General features: G+C 40.6%; 1 protein-coding gene across 1 annotated transcript in view; it reads right to left on the reverse strand.

Annotated features, from left to right (window-relative positions):
* SH3KBP1 (SH3-domain kinase binding protein 1) overlaps positions 1-19,978 on the reverse strand; it is a 218,823-nt gene that overhangs the window by 132,157 nt on the left and 66,688 nt on the right. The window contains exon 3 of the mRNA XM_010571263.1: positions 9,160-9,283. Coding sequence (XP_010569565.1) covers positions 9,160-9,283 — 124 coding nt within the window. The remainder of the gene's footprint in view (positions 1-9,159; positions 9,284-19,978) is intronic.

Genomic DNA, 19,978 nt, shown 5'->3' on the forward strand with positions numbered 1-19,978 from the left:
AATCCATGACCTAGTGTAAAAAAAGAGCTGCTTACATGTATATTATGGTTTAAATTAAAGCTACTGGACAGCTGGGACACTACTGAACCCTGTTTGATCACTAAACGCAGCGTTATCCCTGTCATCTGCTGTAGCGCACCACTTAAGAAATCTGAGCAATGAGTACAGTGCCAGGCTAAGCACTGTACGGGTACAAAGCTGACGAAATCTGGTCCCTAGAGAAAACAGTATCAGAAACAGATTCTGGAGCTGCCAAGCATTTCTGGGGGGAAGCAGATGTATCCTGGGCTGTGGCCTGAGATCCTTACAGGTGCTCTCTGGAATAGTCTGTGGAGGAGAGCGGCAGATTTATGAAGATGCAGCTACAGCAGATGCTATAGTAACAGCTAAAAACATGAGGGGCTTCAGTGGGGCGATGCAGCCCAGGCAAAGGACTACGCTAATGGCACCACACCCCCACTGACTTCAAAACTCCTTCCCAGCTAATTTGGGCATCTGCAGGGAGCTACTTCTCACCATGAGGACCTCTGCCCAGCCTCCCCTTCAGTTTCTAAATAAAGTCAGCGCTGAAGTTAGGAAATAACGGCTCTTGCTGTGTGACAGAAAATAATAATCTTTCACATCGCAATCCTGCGCTTGGGGCCAAGCGTCAGCAATCAGACACTTGTCAGCACTTCCACGTTTCACTCCCTTGTCAAGCACAACCACCCTACCAATGAGCTTGGAAACTAAGCATCATCAGCAACATGCTTTGAATTTTTAAAGAGGATGATATTACAAATTAACACCAAGCAAGAAACAGGCACAAACATGTATTTATAACTGAAAAGGGAATGCAGAAAGATATAGAACAGGAAGTCTGACTCTCTCTTACCGCAGCTGCCAGATACAAGGCGTAGGTACCCCAAGCTAGGCACTGGGAAATAAATGTACAGTGACCCTAGGGACTCGCTCCAAGGCTCAGTTGCTCATTTTCAGGTGAGCCACCCTGCTCGTCTTCTGCCTTTCCTTAATCACAGAAAGTTGTGAGAGGGGGCAGGGGAGAAAGGATGGTCTGCTAATTTTCAAGCCAAGTTAGCCATGCTGTTCTTGAAAACCCCACACGACCTAGATGAGAGGCTCACGGAGACAGACACAGCTAGCTACAGTCAGGAGGCAGAAGGTCAGGGACAGACCTCCAGGGCAGCTGGGCCTTGCGAGGTGCCAAGTGACGTATCCTACAGCAGCGAGGAGGAGGAACTGCTGACGGCAGGGAGACACTTCTCTGCAGAAGCTTGTGAAAAGATAGTCTCTTTTGTGATGGGGAAACTTAGTTTCAAGACAAGAGGAAGTTCCAAACTCGTTCTTGTTACTTTAACAAGAGTGGCTCTAGCGTTTAGTATTATTTTACTGGTTTGGGCTGTTAAAGGAGATTTCAGTGTAACTGCTAATAGAAAAAACACTTTGCACCTGGGTTTGAGAACACATTTGCTCTTGACTAGTACCTTTTGGACAATTACCATACACGGTGATAAAAGTGAACTAGAAAATCCTAATACAACTGTTAGAAGATATATCTGACTTCATTTTGTACTTCAGGCACATAAAACATATTGCAAAGCTCTTAGAAAGGAAAAAAGTCCTTTGACTGATTAAACAAAAACTTGTAAGTGTTCACAAAAGAGAAGATGCAACTCTGTCAACTATTCCTTCTTGTGCATTTTTTAGATATTTGCATAAATTACTTGTAAAAAGACTTTCTTCTCCTTGTTCTTTCAACTGTCCCTGCAGCTCTATTCCACTACTTCATCTGTTCCCTCTCACTCTCTTCCTCAAAAACTCACTTATCTCTGCTTCCCATTGATACAAATATACTTCTGGATCTACCTGCAAAAAACCTAACCAACAAACCTAGCTCACATCCCCATTTGCCTCCGTAACTACCTCCGTCTGTTTCATCTGTAAGCTGCTCAGAATGCCGATCAGTGACTGCTCTCCCACATCTCTTCAGACTCTATATACAGAAAGGGCACCTTCTGCCTCTTCTCTGTCCTGGGTGTCAGCATCCAACAGTGCCTGTTAAACTTTAAACCCAACGTTGTCACAATTTTCTCCATACTGCCCTCCCAATTTCTAAATGCAGATCCAGATTTAAACCTTTCATTAAAACAAGTGTCCTCTGTCTGCAAGAAACCTGAAATACAGTTAACCTGCTAGCAATCATCCAAATAAAGCATCTTCTCTTGTATTATTCTTTTTTTAGTTATCTGCTTCCTTGTTTCATACATATGTATACACACAAAGAGATGTATATATAGTTAGCTCCTTGACGCAGTGGCTGTATTTTTGTTCAGTGTTTTTACATCATGGTCCATAAATGGGATTCCTACAGCTAAACATACGACACACAAGAAGATGTCCACCTAGGCAAACAGAAGATAGATGCCCAGAGGAGAGAATTAACTCGGAATTACAATTCAAACCAAAAGGGATTTCTACAATGGACTTCTACAACGGGGCCTCATGGCACTCACTAGGATCCCACACGAGTGGCTGGATCCAACTATGCAAAATTGCAGAAGCTACATCAGGGCTCAGCATCTGTGCATTTTGCAGAGTACCAGGAAGGAGTAATTGAAAAGAAAGGGTAGGCACTTCCAATAAAAAGAAGATGGGGGACACTGCACAGTAAACAACAGGAAAAGAAATGATCTCACTGGAATAAGCTATTGCGATCTGGATAGGTAATGAAACTTTAACTGAAAACCAGGGCACCAAATGACCATAACATAGAAAAATGTTTAGATTTTAAATATATGAACTCATTATTTAAATAGGACTCATAATCAAGATCTGCTTGAAAAGAATGAGTGAGCACCCGTTCCACTGTTGCCAAGAAGACAGCATTGATATCTTTCTTCCAGACAGGAAAAAAAAAAAAAAATCTTGTCAACGGTCAACAGACAAATCTCAAATTTAGAACAATGGTAACAGCTCTGTATTCCTGTTCTACAGAATAAACCTATTTAAGGCAGATTTCACAGTACAGCTACAACTACAAGAGAACCCCCCCCAAAACTAAACTCATTTTATGGCATCAGACAGATAATACAATAATTTTAAAGTGCACTGGTTTATGACTTCCCTTACTATATAAATGTATTTATATAAAAGGATAATGAATCCAAAAACATGGTCCTATGATACAAGGAAGGATGTTCACACATCAGACAAATACTCCTCATCTGAACGCATCTTATTCATCAGCTCCAAAATTAGCTATATTACATGCACATTAAGCGTCCCCCTCACTTTCACTATTGAGAATTATTTTTCATCAGAAGAAAAGAATGCTATAGAGAATCATCGTTTTTCGATGTATTCTCTATAGGTTGCATGTATAAAATAATACACTGTTTTGAATAATCAAAAGGGAACTTTACCAAGTAGAGGTCTTTCCTCTAGCATGGGATAGAGTCCTTCTCACCTGCCTCCAGAAAAAAATTGTTAAACCACTACAGATCACACACACCACACACAAACACACCAAGTTTCTTTCTGGCTGCCGCCCACAAGTCCAGCAGACTGGTGTCTTTTCCTGCCTCCCTGAACTGAAAGCAGCGCCTTTCAGTGCAGTGTAGCTTACCTGAGGGTAAAAATTATCCAACTATTTATTTTCAAGAAACAGTACTTTTAAAGGAAATGTGTATTATCGGAGGCACTACTTATGCATATACAGATATGGTATTTAAACTCAAAGAATAAATATTTTGCTGAATTTGAGTTTCCTGTGCCATTGATTTTTTATGTCTCATTTTGGGTTTGTGTCATATGTTGCACGCATATTTTAACCTTAATAGGCTGAGAAGTATGTTCTTGTGCATATTTGTGTAAACTGTATACTGATTATACACCAATTAGCTGGTCTTAAAAACCAAAAGGATTTTTTTTTTATGCTAGCTATAATTTATCTGAAGTTGGCAGTATTTGCAAGGGAACACCAAAGCCTGTCTGTGGAGAGGGCCTGAATGTATAAACAGCAGAAAGATAATCCAACCAAAAGACAGATTGATGCCTTCAAACTTCCTGTGTTTGAAAGGAAAACCAAAGCTGAGCATACTGAGGGTTAGACACCTCATCAAACACTTGACTGGCACACGACAAAGGCAGTTGCTTGCACTAGGTTTAGTAATAAAAGATTTTATGAAGGAAATTTTGACATTTGCCTTTCTGTTGAAAAATATGACCAGAATCATAGCTTACATACATTACTTAATATAAAACTTGGAGTTGACAGACACATATGCTGAGTTGCCATCAGCTTGTCTTTTTAATAAATGGGGTGTGGTTTTGTATCCAAATAATCATAAAACTATTGAACAAAATGATGAAGCATTTTTCTTGTAATATACTTTTCTCATTTCTCTAATTTACAAAAACAGACTTAAATCTCAGTTTTGCATACAACAGACTTGTTATTTATTCACAACATAAACCTATTATATCTTCAAACGTACTTTCACAGAACTCTCCCTTTTAGGATAGGATGCAAATTCTCTTTATTATTTCAATGTAGGGTGGAAGGTAAAATAAATAACTCTCAAGAGAACTAAAAAAAACATTTCCTTGCTTTCAGTATTTGGCTCTGATTAAGAACATGTAACACATGATGAGCTGTTCCAGATTTGCTGGCTTGAATAACCTCAGCGCAGACTGCATTTACAGTTTACATAAAACAAATACATCTGGCAAGGCAATGAATCTTTTCCTCAATTATGTTTACTTGTATAACAATTGTTGTTAATTTACTTACAAAATACGGCCTATCAACTGAGTTTTGCAACTCGGCCTATGTAAGTGGGCTCCTATTCCCAGATACATAAAATAGCTCAATGAAATGGATACTTAAAAATAAGATACTCAAAAATCAGAGCAAAACTGTCCTAAAATAAGCCATTGCCATTTAACGGTGAAGCTCACTGCATGCAAGTTTCCATTAAGTCCCTTTACACCTGGATGAAGATTGTACTGAATTTATGGCAGATCTGAAACAGCTGCACAACTTTGGATCTGGTTTTAGATTTTGAAAGTTAACTTAGAAAAGATGGAATTTCACCATGTTGAAAAGCATTTAAGAAAAAAAAAGAAAAACAGATATCTTTCAGTGTTTTCCTACTCCAATACCTGACTGTAATTTTCTTATGTTATTAAATAATAGTAACAATAGCAATAATTTCACTTTTTTCAAACAATCTGAAAATGTTCTCAGGGAAGAAAAGGATTTCCCAACCTGTTATTACCAGGGTGCAACAATGCCAATCCTAAACAGAAAAAAGGATAATTTTTTTTATATTTTTTTTAAGTCAGCTTTACATAAGTTTTAGAACAATAGTTTCATATGCAACCAAAAATTCTGGAGCAGCGAAAAGATATACTAAGACCCACTCCTGGCAAGGAAAGGATTTTCTTGGCATATGAACTATAGGAAGAAGCAAAAGAATGATCCCTCCCAGGTTCTGGCAAAGGGTATGCAAGCCAGCCACAACTGACATTCATAGAGCCTCAGACAGGTCATTCAGTGCCACAGCCTTTTTCCCTAGACGGGGGCTGATGAGGCAGCACCTGAAGCACCATCAGAACCAGCTTAGAGCTGCTGCAGCCCTGGGAACTGTCAGGGAAAGCACAAGGACTTCATGTTCCCCTAACCCCATCTCTACACTCGAGCAAATCGTTCTTTTTTGAGCCTTTCAGAGGTGAAGCATGAACTCACTGGAATGCTATATTGAAATGTTCAGTTTCCTAGATGTTAATTGCCATCGCTACCGTGCTAGAACAGATCTCAACACCTTTATGAGTCAGGTATAAACCCAGGTTTGCCAATAGGCAGCCTGAGGCAGAGTCACCTGGAAGTTATGAATAAATTTGGATATGCCACTGCAATCCATCAGAAAAAAACCCCTCTGCCTATCTGAAAAATCAATACATATTAAGATACCTGACCTTGGAAATTAAAGTGTGGTAATTTGGCCAACAGAGTTTAAGTGATTTAGCAAAAGTTAGGCAGCAACTCTGTGGCAGACCTAGAAAATAAACCCATTATTTCTTAGGTGTAGCCCTAACTTCTAGATCATACTTGCAACCCTGTCAAGAGAGGAAATACCTACAAATATTAACTCTCACAAATATACCAAGGCCAAGTGTAACAGAGTGTTCTAAATTATGTTCATCACAGCAATAATTTCTACCGTTTGCTTCCATTAGGTCACTAGTATCTGTGGTCAGCAAGAAACATTAAAGGATGAGAAATGTTCCATTATTACTGCTCCCAGTGAAAAGCAGACAAAATCAAATCCTTCAATATCTTCTCCTGGTCTTTATAACAAAAACCCAAATGATTCACAGATGGCATCCTACAACTAATCATACCATAATCAGTTGCCACCCTCACTATGTAATGGCAGTACTAACCCAGGTAGGCTACTACTGGTGGCGTTACACCAACTTTAAATTGTTCCTAGGTTACATCTGCAATCCAAAGTAGTCACGTCGATTACTTATTTGACGAAATAAGCCTTTACAAGAGGCATTTCAATTTACACTGATTTTATTACAAGAACCCCTAATTTCAATACGGTACTTAGAAATAATTAGCATGAACAAACAAGATATAAATTTGGATCCTAAAAATCTTTTTTGTTCAGAAACCATTCTTTTCCTCTTAGCTACTTAGATGTTTCTTACAAATAATTTAGCTATTTTCCTTGAATACCACTGTTGGACACTCGTCAATATTCCTCAAGGAAAAACTCTCTACAAGCCAGAAGCCCAGAAGGCCAAGATTCTTCTGCTCAAAATGTAAATGCCTGCTAAAGTGCTGCCACTTAAATTAGGCCAACCAAGTTAAGTAGTAAAACTATGCAACGTAACACCACAGCACTAGAAGAACACTTATCATCATCCTGGTAATAGAAACAATGCATCAGCACAGAATGCTTCACTCCCATGTGACTGGATCTGCTCTGAAGTTCCAAGCAGCAAGTTTACATTGCCCAAGCAAATAAATAATGCTGCCTACTATTTTCACTGCTGAACGGTCGCTAAAGACCTTTAGATGCATCCCTCTCTTCCTCACTTCCTAACAACAAGGAAAGAACTAAAAAAAACCAAATACCCCCTTTCAGGTCAGGTCACATTCTGTGATCAGTAAACACATTGAAGTAGGGTTTAATAAAAATCACAGCACAAGAACACTTGAAGAAAATAATCCCTGTGGCATTTAGGGCTCCCTTTTCAGTAAAATATCGCAACACCTTCTGCAAGGAGATTTGCCACATAGATCTTCGAAGACTCGTTATTCCTGAACACAATAGTAACTACTTGCTTAGCAGTCCTCACTTAAATGAGGATACTTTGGCACCGCGCTAAAACCGACCCCAGACAAAAAGAGGGAAAGCTTTCTTTGCCTTGTTCTGCTCTGTGCATCCTTAGCTGTACTGCTAGATTACAGCACACTGCAACTGCTTGCTCTGCAAAAGTGGAAATGGCTGTGGAGAAGCAGCCAAAATGAAAAATTTACTAACCCTGACACTATGTAGGGGTAGCCATGAGAAGTGCACTCCCGACCAACAAAATCCAATGCAATAACATCCTAATATGAAATCTGCTATTTCCAAACCTAACCCCTTCCTCCAGCTACAGATCTTCATGTCAGTCTTTGGCTCTCTCCTTTCAATAAACATGAGGTTTTGTATTCTTCAGCTACAGACAGAAAAAGAGAACTTCTTTATCTCCTGAATCCTTTAAACCTTCTGAGCCAGAGGGAAGAGAGAGGAGGAGAAAGCCTGTGCTCTAAGTATCATATTTGGAGTGTTATCCCCTTGTGACTGAACCGAATCTCTGCATCTGCCACAGCTATTAGCCTTCTCCAAATAGCAGCTGAAGCAATATGGAACAGACTTGGTCCCCAGATAATTTCCCAACTACTCACACAGTTCTGTATAGCAGCCATGAAAAAGAATAATTCTTGGTAATTTAATTCTGCTGTTGCTTGAAAAACCTATGACCTAAAGCAGAAATGTTGGACGTGTCTTCAGATTCAAGATGACATTGCAAACTCAAAAGACAAAGCTTTCTGAGATTTATTTCCAATTTTTTGTTTCAGAGGACATCAATCCTTGCAAAAGAGGTGAAGATTACCCCCCCTTGCATTGCAGAAATTATTAAAACTTCCTTGCTTGCAGTTGCAAACCTTAGGTTTAGGGCCTCTAGTCAAACTGTAGCTCAAATACAATATTCACTGATAACATGGAAGAGGAAATTTCCATATGCATAGTCCTAACAGTATAGAAGACATGCCAAAATGGAAATTACATTACAGCAATGATTAACAACAGCAGATTATTCTGTATAAGACAGCAAGCAAGAAACCATCCAGTGAATTCATCAGGAAAAAATACAGCCCATCTCTTGCACACAGCCAATTGTCCTCCCACAAGCAAATGGGAGCATAAACATAACCTAAAGAGAAATCCAGCTTTTATATTGCCAATTTTTTGTTTTGTTCTGATATTTCTGAGAGCAAGACTGGGAGATAGGGAAAGAGACAGAAGATCTCGAGGCTTTCATTTTAGCAACTCAAAACCCTACATAGGAGTCTGCATTTGGAATCAAGCCAGACATGAAGAGCACATATTCCAGTCTGAAACAGAAGATAGTGATAGACGCTTCCCAGGAAACTAATGCGTTAAGCTTTATGTTTTCCTTTTTTTTTTTTTTAAAGTTCTCTGTCAGTAACCAGTCTCTGTCCCAGATAGAACATGAATACAAGAATGTGGACTGACATCGCTGTGCAAAAACCTCCATATATGCAAGCTGTCAGTTCCTTACTTTAATAAGCTTTAGTAAGCTCCTCATACAGCTTTCCTTAATTAAATGTATCTAGGAAGGATTTCTTTAAGAAGAAAGGGATGTCTGTGCAAATTAATGTGGAAATATTAGACACAATACATGCATCCATACGCGAGTCTAAAAGGACAATGAGATTTCTTTTTTTTTAACTATTCCTGCTATGCCTTTACAGTTCAATAGACTCTAACTTTATTTCTAGAAACAAGGAAGGTTTATATTTTGTTCCCTTAAAGATCTGAATTTAATCTGCATTTAAGCTTCCATATACTATACCTTTTTTGTTGGTTCTAATAATTGTCTCAGACAACAGTAAAGGGCTTCCATTGGAAACTTCATTTATAGGCTTCTCTGGTGGTTTGTTGGCAGTATTTTCTTTCTTCATGTCCTTCTTTATTTCCTGCAGAAGAAAAGGCAGGTGGAGAGGGAAAAGAAAAAGAAGAAACAGTTAAAAAAAGGTATTACAGAATATACTAAATCTCAAGCTCCCAAGATTTCTCAAAACTTGTGTACACACCCCTGCCTATTCTAATGCTACCTCAAAGACTCTTTATAAGTCGAAATGCCACAAAATGAAAGTAATTTTCAGTAACTCTTTCAATGGATACTATTTTTTATTCTTTTTAAAAGAGGTTAATTCCTTATTTATGTGTGAAAATTGTAGGACAGCTTTGCAAATCTCTTACTAAAGATCACCAAAGCTGAAAGGTGAGGGGATGGCAGGGGGAAGACTTTTCAGTTTATTATCTATTAGCTACGCATTTGACACAGAGGGCAGAACCGGGTACAGTGCTCCTGATGTGAAGGCAGCTGAGTCTGCTTCCCCTCTGTCAAGAAGCCCAGAGAAACAACCACCATAGCAGGAAGAAAAAAATGAACTAGGAAAATATGACAAACGTTACCACAACTGGCAGAAGCATATAGAGAGCCTGCTGTCAGAGCTGTTGCTAAACACTAACACATTTTGCATCTGACTACCTTTTAAGGTGATTGACTTCTTCAGCAGCACACAGAGAAAATATATATGGTAGAGTTTCATGAAAGTAAACCCACAGAAAACAGCTTCCCAAGGGTTCACAGTTAGTGCTTGAGAAGATGCACAATACCTCTCTATCGGCTTCTTAGGCAGACTTGAAAGGCCTAACTGCTTCGTTGTCTACGACTACTTTGCCAAAGCATCCAAAATATCGCAGCCTTTCACAGATCTTACCTTGAAACACCACTGAGGTAGACAGGTAGCATTACTTCAACTTTATAGACGGATAACTGACACACTAAAGAGGCTAAACCATTTGCTTATAACCATATACCAAAAAATAAGGAAAAAAAAAAAGTTCAGTTTTGGCTCCAAGCATTGTCCTAGGTCAGGACTGCAGAGCCACTTGGGCTGGAGGGACCTCTGGAGGTCTCTACTCCAAACTCCGGCTCAAAGCAGGGCCACCTCCAGGGTCAGACCAGGCTGATCAAGGCTGTTTGCCCAGTTGGGTCTTGAAAACCTCCAAGCACAGACTCCACAAGCTCATGAGCAACCTGCTCCACTGCTTGAGTGCCCTTATAGTAACAAAAATTTTCCTTATACCCAGCCTGAAACTTTCTTTTCCAGTCCCATCTGCTTTCGCCTGTCCTCCCCACCGGGCACCAATGTGAAGGGCCTGGCTCTGTCTTCTGCATACCCTCCTTGTACATATTGGAAGGCCCCCCCAAAGCCGTTTTTTCTCCAGGCTGAACAAGCCCACCTCCCTCAGCATGTCCTCATGGGGCATGTGCTCCAGCTCCCACAGCCACAGAACTTGTTCCAGTTTATCAATGTCTGTCTTTTACACAAAATCCACATCCCATCCACCAAATGGGATGCTGTATTCTGGACATGGACTAACGAGTGACAGGTAAAGGAGGATTATCACTTCCCTCAATCTGCAAGCTATTAATGCAGCCCAGGATGCTGTTGACTTTGATGCCAGGGTACAAGCCTGGCTCATGCTTAGCTTGCTGCCCACCAGGACCCACAGGTCCTTTTCAGCAGAGTTGCTCCCAAACCCATCAGGCCCCAGCCTGCGTGTCTGCCAGCAATTCCTCATTCCCAGGGACAGAACTGGTATTTGCCCTTGCTGGATTTCATGAGGTTTCTGTCTGGGTCCCTCCAAACAGCAGCCCTGCCTTCAAGCATGTCAGCCGCTCCCTCAATTTGGTGTCATCTGCAAATTTGATGAGATCTTCTACATCAAGCAGGCATTAGGGACAGGTGATGGCTTTGGACAAACTCTTCCCCCTTGTAGAAAACCTCTACCTCTCCTCCTCCTCCCTTTCAACTCTCATACATTCACTGCCCTCTTCTACATCCCAGTGCAGTAGCAACCTCCACCATCCCACAGCACTGTACCATACTCAGGAAATACTGTAGATCTTATTTAGGTTTCCAGCATATCAGGCATGAGCACTAAACCATAGAAAGCAAATGTCTGTTTGAAGTTTCTGAAGTCATTATCTGAGAACAGCAACAAGCAAAACAAGAATATCCAAGTCACTCTCTCTATGATGCACTTTAAACCTGAAATTCATAATTGTTTTTTTTTAACCTTTTATTTCTCCAGTCCAATTGGTATTTCAAAGCTGAACTATTAGCTACTCAACATTAATAGAGTCTTCTGTATCTGCACAAGGCATTTACTGTGTATCAGTATTCCATGAGCAGAGATAAGTTTTATAAACTGCTGCTCACTGAGGGTACAATGAATCTTTTATCTAGTGCCATCACACAGGTAAAATAGTATCTAAAATCCAACTCATCACAGTACCCATCATAACTGAAATAACAAATGTGAATGAATGTGTATGAAAGGTGAATGCGTCTATGTGATAGATGCTACTGTTGTTAGAAGAAGAAATATTGCGCACAGTTCTTGTATAAAAGTGAACCGCATCATAATTTAAGAACACTGCATGCATTTAGAAGAAACTTATATCACTTTCTAAAACAATGGACTAGACTAATACATACATTATTCCATGAGATTTTTTTCACAGCCTTAAAAATTAAAATGTGTAATAAATGAGTACACCCAAAGCTTGTTGTATTGAAGCTTTAAATGTATTTTGCAGCTAGGTGACATACTCATGGTATATTAAAAAATTATGTACAGTTTAAACAGAATTTGTGAGTCAAACAGCACTCTCATGTGACCAAGACCACAAGACAACAGCCTACAGAAGACCCCATCTTGCCAGAACTTGCTTCCTGTGTGTCGTTACTGTGTTATTTTCCATTCTTTATGTCAGAATGTAATTAAATCCTCAAGTCACAAATTTTGAAACAGCAGTATGATGTTTTTTATTTTTAAAATCCTATTTGCAACTTCAAAAGTGACAGAGAAAATCGTCTGCTATAACAGAAAGTGCTGTACCCTCAAGTCTCCAGATGAATGACTGTGGTGCCTTTGCTGCTGCTGACAGTTTTTTGAGGAAGCCTTGTTTGGCTCTTGAAAAAAAACAACAGGAATACGAGCAGCCACCTCCCAAACATTGGCATTTGTTTGTAGGGTGGGAAGACTTATACTTCCTTTCTCATCTACTGTTCATGGAAAAAAGACACGCATGCCAAGTGTCCACTAAGCCAAAATTCATACAGAAGGTACAGCACCTTGCAGTCACCAAAATCGTCCAAGGATTGCTTTTTTTCTCCCTTTCTAGTACTGGTTTGGGCTACTTTTCATCACTGTTTCCTTTGATGCTCATGAGAAGGGTCATAATTTTTCACAGCTACTGCCCACAGTAACATGACATGTGATCAACCCCAGCAGCATGAATTACAGATCCAGGAGGGAATTGAAAGGAGAAGCGGAGAATTCTCTAAATAGTGAAACAGAAATGAAGCAAAAGCCAATCCAGCTGTACTAAGCTAAAGTCTTATCAGAAACATACTCATACTTAGCAATAGCCTATGGGAAGCCCCTATCTAAGCGGCTTAGCACACATTCTGCAGTAGAGAAGTTATGCCAGCTTTAAGCCACTTGCGCACTTTTTCAATTCCTGGTCTTAGTCTATGTATGGCACAAGACTTAAAAACATACAAAACCAAACAAAAGCCCCGCACCTTAAGCAGGCTCACCACCGCAGCCTGCGGCAAACATTACTGCCAATATTACATCCTCTGTCCTCAACCCTCAGCTTCTGCCTCAGTGCTGTCGTCTCTTCCACACTGCTCACCCTTGGGGACCTCAGGATTTTAGGACTTTTCCTCAGCCGTGGCCCAAAGAGAGCCAGGGCGCTGGCCCTGCCCATGACTGTCTGTTCCACGGCTAACACACCTCCCGGTCCACAACACCCAGCCCTCTCCCATGCAGTGCCTGGGCACGGCTCAGCAAATAACCCAGCGCACAGGCTGTTCCCAATAGGCAACGTGGAAGAGGCAAGCCTGCAGAGGAAGGGCAGGACAGAGGATTTTGCCATCTGAGTTGAGCTATGCCTCTTATCCTCAGGACAAAGAAAGGGACCCTAGTGCTGTTAAATTCGGAAGTATTGACATAGCCCTTTATATCCATCCCCACTCTCACCTGCTGTAAAAAATAAGTTATTACTGTAAAACACTACAACACCTTACTGAAAACTGCATTTCTGCTTGAAAAATGGAGTGAAAACAAACACAAACAACTCTGGCCACCAAGCCAGCTCACTTTATTTCACCACAAAAAATACACTGAACATGACTACCTCGCATATTTGGTAAACGATGCAACTATAATGGCCCTAAAAACTTGGTGGTCCATCAGTAATGGTTATAGAAATCTCTCTACATAACCCACGCGTTCTAGATTTCCATGAAACAGAAGCCTACCACATGAGGAAGGAGTAGGCAAATGAGCTTCCAGTCCCACGTGTACTGAAGGTGGCCTTTAGGAACTTCCCCCAGTCTATGACAAAACCCATTTCTGGTTCTGGTTTCAAGTTGAAGTTTGCAGATATTACTTCTTTTAAAGAAGAAATTCCATGCACACAAAGAAGTAGAAAGTAAACTTCCACTTAGCACAGGAAGTCCCCAATCTGCCACGGGTAGTTCAAGAACAGCTGAATTTAAATGCTAAAGGAGGATGAACAGAAACTAATAATCCAGCTGTGAGCTCAGGGACTACTGTTTCTTGAAGAAAGAGCTTGTGTATGAAAACAGAGGAGAAACAAGAAAGGTAAGAGACTTAACTAAATTATACTGCTCTAAAATACTGGGGAAAAAAAAAAAATCAACCTAGAATTAGCTGTCTGCCCAGCAAGGACTTCAGTGTACCTCCTGACCAGGGTTCTTGAACCAGTTCCTGGTGACATTTTGACTACAGCAAACACACTCACACCCTGATCAGATATGACCACCACCCACTGTGGGCCAGTCTGCCCTTGAGTATGACGGGGGGGACTGGACAAGTACCGTGGGACATCTGCCACACGCTGAGTCTCCTCAGAAGGACACACCGTGAGCACCTTCACGAGGAATCCCTGCGGTGACACTAGTGGGACCAGACTCAACGACCGCGAGAGCCCTTTCCAGAACCCAGTTCACAAGACCCATGTCCATGGAGAGCCCCACACAGAGCCTCAGGAGAAGGGGCTCAGAGGATCCCGAGTGCAACCACCACAAACACCTTACCTCATTCCTCCGATACCGAGATGTTTCTGCAGAATGAGCAGCTCACTCACTCACTCACTCACACAGCCTACCTGCTGTAGGCTTTCACAGTGCTAACAGCTTCAAAGATATCTCTAAACCTCATCTTTAATACTATTTGATACTTGATTTTGGGGCAGTGCCCGGTATAAATTTCATGGGTCAAAATGCTGCATTTTTTCCTAGCCCACACAAAGATAATTGCAGGTTATTAGCAGATCATTTTCAAGGGTCTATGCCTCAGGAAGCCAGCCCTTTAAGTAAATGACCTCACATTTCAGCCACTAAATCTAAACCAGGCCCTCTTGATGCCACAAATTTTAAGGCAGCTTCCACCTCCTGTGTATGTGGGTTTCAGAGTGATTCCAGTACAATAAGCAGTTCTTACTGGGAAGAGGCATCCTCGATCTGAGAAATTCTGAAAAAAAGTCACTGTCAACTTTAAAAATAAACTTTAAGCCTGATTTGATGAAATATTACAATTTCAAAGACATTATGGGAATGTAAACATATTTTAGAGTACTCTGAAGGCCCTTACACCTTGTACGCCCTTTTAATATCTAAAAAAAATATTTATTTTTTTTTGTAACAAGGCATCAACCATACTGCATAGATGCCAACAGCCAAATCACCATGAAAAGATTATTTTCTTCTAGCAAACTTAGAAATATGGTTTCTCCAAAGAAACACAAAATCCTAGACAATACTTGAGCTGGTTTTATTTGGATTTTCTCTAACCCAATCCTACATCAGTATGAGCCACAGAAAATTTGTAAGACATTTTCCGTAAGCTTGTGAGCTTTTACAACATGACAAAATATTAACTAACAACAAATTACATAGTGTGATTAAACTCCATCTCGTAACAAAAGACAAGATATTCAAGTGGACCTGTACCCTATTAAATGGCTAATTCAACCTATAAAATCAAGAAATTAAGAATCTTTTTTTTTTAAAGTCAAAACCTGTTACTCATTGACATGACACACCTTGTCAAGCTGGAGAGGGATAAAAAGAGTGGTTAATGGTTTTCAAAAAGAAAAGTCTTTGGCTCACCTGCCATTTTCCTACTGTTGCTTGCAAGACCTAGCTTTGTTTTCAGAATTTCATCATTCATTACCTTTCAAGGAAAAAAGTCTATTCTATCTATGTGCCTACATGCTGAAGTTTCCGTTAATCTATCAAAAAGCTTCCTTTAATTTATAGCAAATGCTTGAATTAGGTCAGCCACAAAAGTCACAGTTAGTATCTGTTACCAAGTCTGAAGGAAAGTACAAGAACTTCTGCCATTTTCACTGCACCAAAGTTTCAAGATTTCTTTACTCTAGCAGTTCTGACCTTTACAGGAAACTCAGCTGAAAACATTTGAGGAAATTGCTGCAACCCTTTCCATGACTGTAAAGGCAATGAAATGCTATTCTATGCTGCTGCAGGTATGAAATGCTCCAGCCAACACTTCATTCCTCATAGTTGTTGGGAGCCATGAAAAACCATGAGAAAAATCACTATCAGACTACAAGGTGATTTATCTATGGCTTCCATGTGCAAAGGGAAAAACAGTTTGTGTATACTGGAAGCAAGAGGTTTAATCAAAATCAAAGCTTTTTGAAAACAAGACACGTACATACTGAGAGTTCAAAGCTGAGAAATAATGAGGCTTTCACAATTCAAAAATCTACATCCTGTACATTGCTTGAAGCCAAATATGGAAGCAGGAATAAGAACCCAGAATCATATGCAGCCAGGGGGAAACCACGCAACACATTTGAATTATCAAAAGATGACAATGGAAATGTCAGGAGTGTTTTGACCTCTCTGAGATACACAATGCTTTTCCTTTAATCTCTCTTCTCAAAAACCGTACTTTACATTTCAAGAGACAACTGCCACCATGACTGCCTGCAAACAAATGTCTGGAACTTCAAACAATATATGAATTCAACTACCCATTTATATTAAAGCCTCAAAATATAACTCTGCTGCAGAGTACATTAATGCAATATTTAGTCCTCCTGAGACATTTCCTGTGACATTTTCATTAGAACCAGTTAAGAGGTTTTGAATAATTATAAATATGCTTAGATAAAAATGCAACTCTGATATTGTCAAGACTCTTGTAGTTCTACTATGAAATGAACAACCTATCTGACAGCAAGGTTGGAACAAGCCTTCCCAGCAACTGAACTAGCATCAATATGAAAATTATTGTCAACCAGAAAGATGGTGGCAGCCCTAAAAGCCAGTGTGCCTTCACAGCACTAGCCTTAAACTCCAGAAAAAGAAAAATCACAATGATTCAGAGACAATAAAGAAACCACCTAGCTTTTATTTTCCTGGCTTCTACACCACTTGAGATTCACTAGTCTTTGGCTTCTCCTTTCTCGGGCAATACCATCTCCAAGACACAGAGGCAGAACACGGGACCTTAAAACACCATGATCAAGACTGAGATCTCTCCATTGGATGGTCATGACAGGAGACACTTATCAGTGGCTCTGTCAGCAAGTAGAGTGGGAAGGACAGCTTGGAGAACATGCTTCTCCGGCAGTGACCCCCAGCTCCTAACAGCCGCATAGATCCCACACTGCTATTGCATCCGTCACCTGAGCTCGTGACAAGAGTTACACTCTTGTTTCACTACAGCAGGATTGCACATCCTCTCTCCTCTTTCACTATCAGCTAATCCCAAGTTTATAGGAAACATGTTCCCAACTGCCTGTCAGGCATGTGACATACATAATCTTTGAAAAAAAAAAAGAAAAAAAAAAATAGGGTTAGAGTTCACGAGCCTCCTGGTTTGTGCTAGTACTGCCTATTTCTGGGGTTATTTCTAAACCACAGCCTCCTAAGCCTCTCTCAAAGAGTTCTTTGGTTTCTGTATCTAGCCTTCAAAATCAAGTCTATTTCTGTGGCTCACATGACTTCTATCTGATTTACGGCTTGATAGAGAAAAGCATTATTTGTTCACCAAGCTTTAGATGCTGAACAGTATATCTGCTCCAGCACGAACAGTAGCAGTATGCAGAACGAAGCACGTTAAGGATGAAGGCTCTGATGTGCCTTACCCACCTTTTTTTTTTCTTGTTGGGTTACATCAAAAAGATGCAATCTTCTGTTTTGCTTTCTCTCAGTGCAGATAAACTCTTGAATGCCATCCACATACAAGTGCTGCTTGCATGGCTGCTCAGGTAAGCCCGCAGTGCCGCCCTTGCTCCTCAGATGGAAAGCCTTACAAACACTGCAAAGCTTCCTGTCAGGTCACCGCTCAGCTATTTATTGTACGCATCTAGAACCTAGCCTGCACAATCATAAATTCATTACATAGCCGTAAGGGCTTCAAAAGCCCATCTGTCACGTGCTTTGTTCTTGCAGCATTTAAATATTAATTTTATTATTAATTTTACTAATAAACTTAATATAGAAGCAATACCTCAAACCTTTGGGACAATCTATTGGGTCACATGAAAATATCCACGTAAAAAATTAAGAGTTTGGATTTAGCGCAAACAACTTGCAATGAACAAAATTACTATGAAATGACAAAGCAACAGTTGTTAGGAAAGAAAATTAACTCCTACACCCAGTGTGTTCTACATTAACTGCAAAAATACCGTGCCACTGGAGGCACAGTGCAACCAGCTCCTGCCTAAACTGCTGGTAACTTCTCTGTGATATCCCTGTCTGAACATTGCCTGTTTACCCCAGCCTGAGATGCCCGTGCTATGACACCCCCCCTGCCACAGCTCTAAGGAGGCCACACTCTGCCACACCTGAATTCCTTCGTTCCTCTCCTACACACCAGCACCTAGCACTCTACAGCGAACCGAAGCTCCTCTTTTAAAGAATCTCCACATTCTTCCTTTTTTGATACGGCTTTGTTACATCTTTTGTACATGCTTCTGATAATAAAAGGTCTTCTGGATAGGATATGTACCCTTGCCTATGTAGAAAGCCTTGTGCTTTTAGAAAGCTGAGTGCATGTTTCATAATAAAATTAACAAAACTCTCAGGTTTGTTAAGTCTTATGCAATCTTTCAGCTCTGTTTTCATATGAACATTAGTGTTTTCCTGCATCCATTCAGGTCAAGAAAATCTCCTTGTTCCATGCCCTTACCCTTCAGACTTCGTTCTTCAGTTCAAAAGGCAACAGCTCATATTCACCCATACAATTTAGGTTTTTTTAAAAATTACCAAAAAAGGAAAGAAAAGAAAAGAATAAAAGAAAGGTTAAAGAAAAAAGAGACTATGAGAAACAGCAAGGAATACAACAATAAGAAAAGTGGGGAGCACATTTTAAAAAAAGTGTACCAAATATGTAACACCAATTGTCTTGGAGAAAGTCAGGAGGAAAAAAGAATACACCCTCTGCTCATTGTGGTTTGGGTTTTGGAGACGTGCTTGGCTAGGGCAGTGATTAGCTTCGCTACCACCAGGACAAGCAATTCATTACATCTTAATGCACTTAACAGACCAAGGCTGAAAATGATAATTAGAGCAATAAAAAAAGGCAAATAGGAAAAAGATGCTAAACTGGGTGCTGGATGCCATTCCAAGTCACTGGATTCATCCTGACCGCAACACTGCCATGCTGAGGAGGGGAGAGCGGTCAGGCCTGATGGTCTGTTCCAATCTCCTCTCTAGCAGTACTCTAACAGCACCTATGGATCCCATAGCACGGTGGCAGAAAAAAATGACAGTACCTCTCTCTCTGAGATGTTACAATCTAGGTGTGAGAAAACGTATAACTGGTTAACAGAAAGAGCAGATGGCAGGAAGCATGAAGAAGCAGAAGTGATCAGCACGGGCCAGGTGCGTAAGCAGTTACTAGCAATTTGGAAGTGCTGTGACAAGACACCTTTAAGGAAGCCTTTGAAAGACAGCAAGTAAATTTGTGGATCTTTATGTGCAGGTTCCCCAGGTACGCGAGAAGTACAAAAGCAGAAGCTCGATATAAATTTATTAAAGAGGTAAAACACAACACGTCACCTTGTCACCAGAACAGGGGCATACAGTCCCACCACCCATCTATGAGGCACTTGGGAGATGGTGACCCAAAGACTAGAAATTGAAGTGGACAAGTTGCAGAGCTGATACGGGCTTTGCATTTGTGAAACCTTACAGAGAATCACATTGTACAGCTGCAGCAGGTTTCGTAACCTGCAGGTGAACTGGAAGCAACCTCCTTATTTCGTACTGCCATCAAGTCCTCTGCTAGCACCCACCAGTGAACCCCTGCAGCACACACTCCTCCCCAGTTTTAATCACACACACACACATCCGTGCAGGTGCTTAGAAACACATGCATGCTCGTCCCTGCATCTGTGAGTACTATGTCAAGGTACAGTGGGGAGGCACAAAAGGTTCTTCTCAGCCAGCTTCCCCTCAGTCCAGCTCCAGCAGAGTGAAATTATTCAAGCAATTTCACTTTTTAATAGAATTAAGTTT

The sequence above is a fragment of the Haliaeetus leucocephalus genome, unplaced genomic scaffold (genome assembly GCF_000737465.1).
Source record: "Haliaeetus leucocephalus isolate CR32 unplaced genomic scaffold, Haliaeetus_leucocephalus-4.0 Scaffold317, whole genome shotgun sequence".
NCBI classification, from domain to species: domain Eukaryota; kingdom Metazoa; phylum Chordata; class Aves; order Accipitriformes; family Accipitridae; genus Haliaeetus; species Haliaeetus leucocephalus.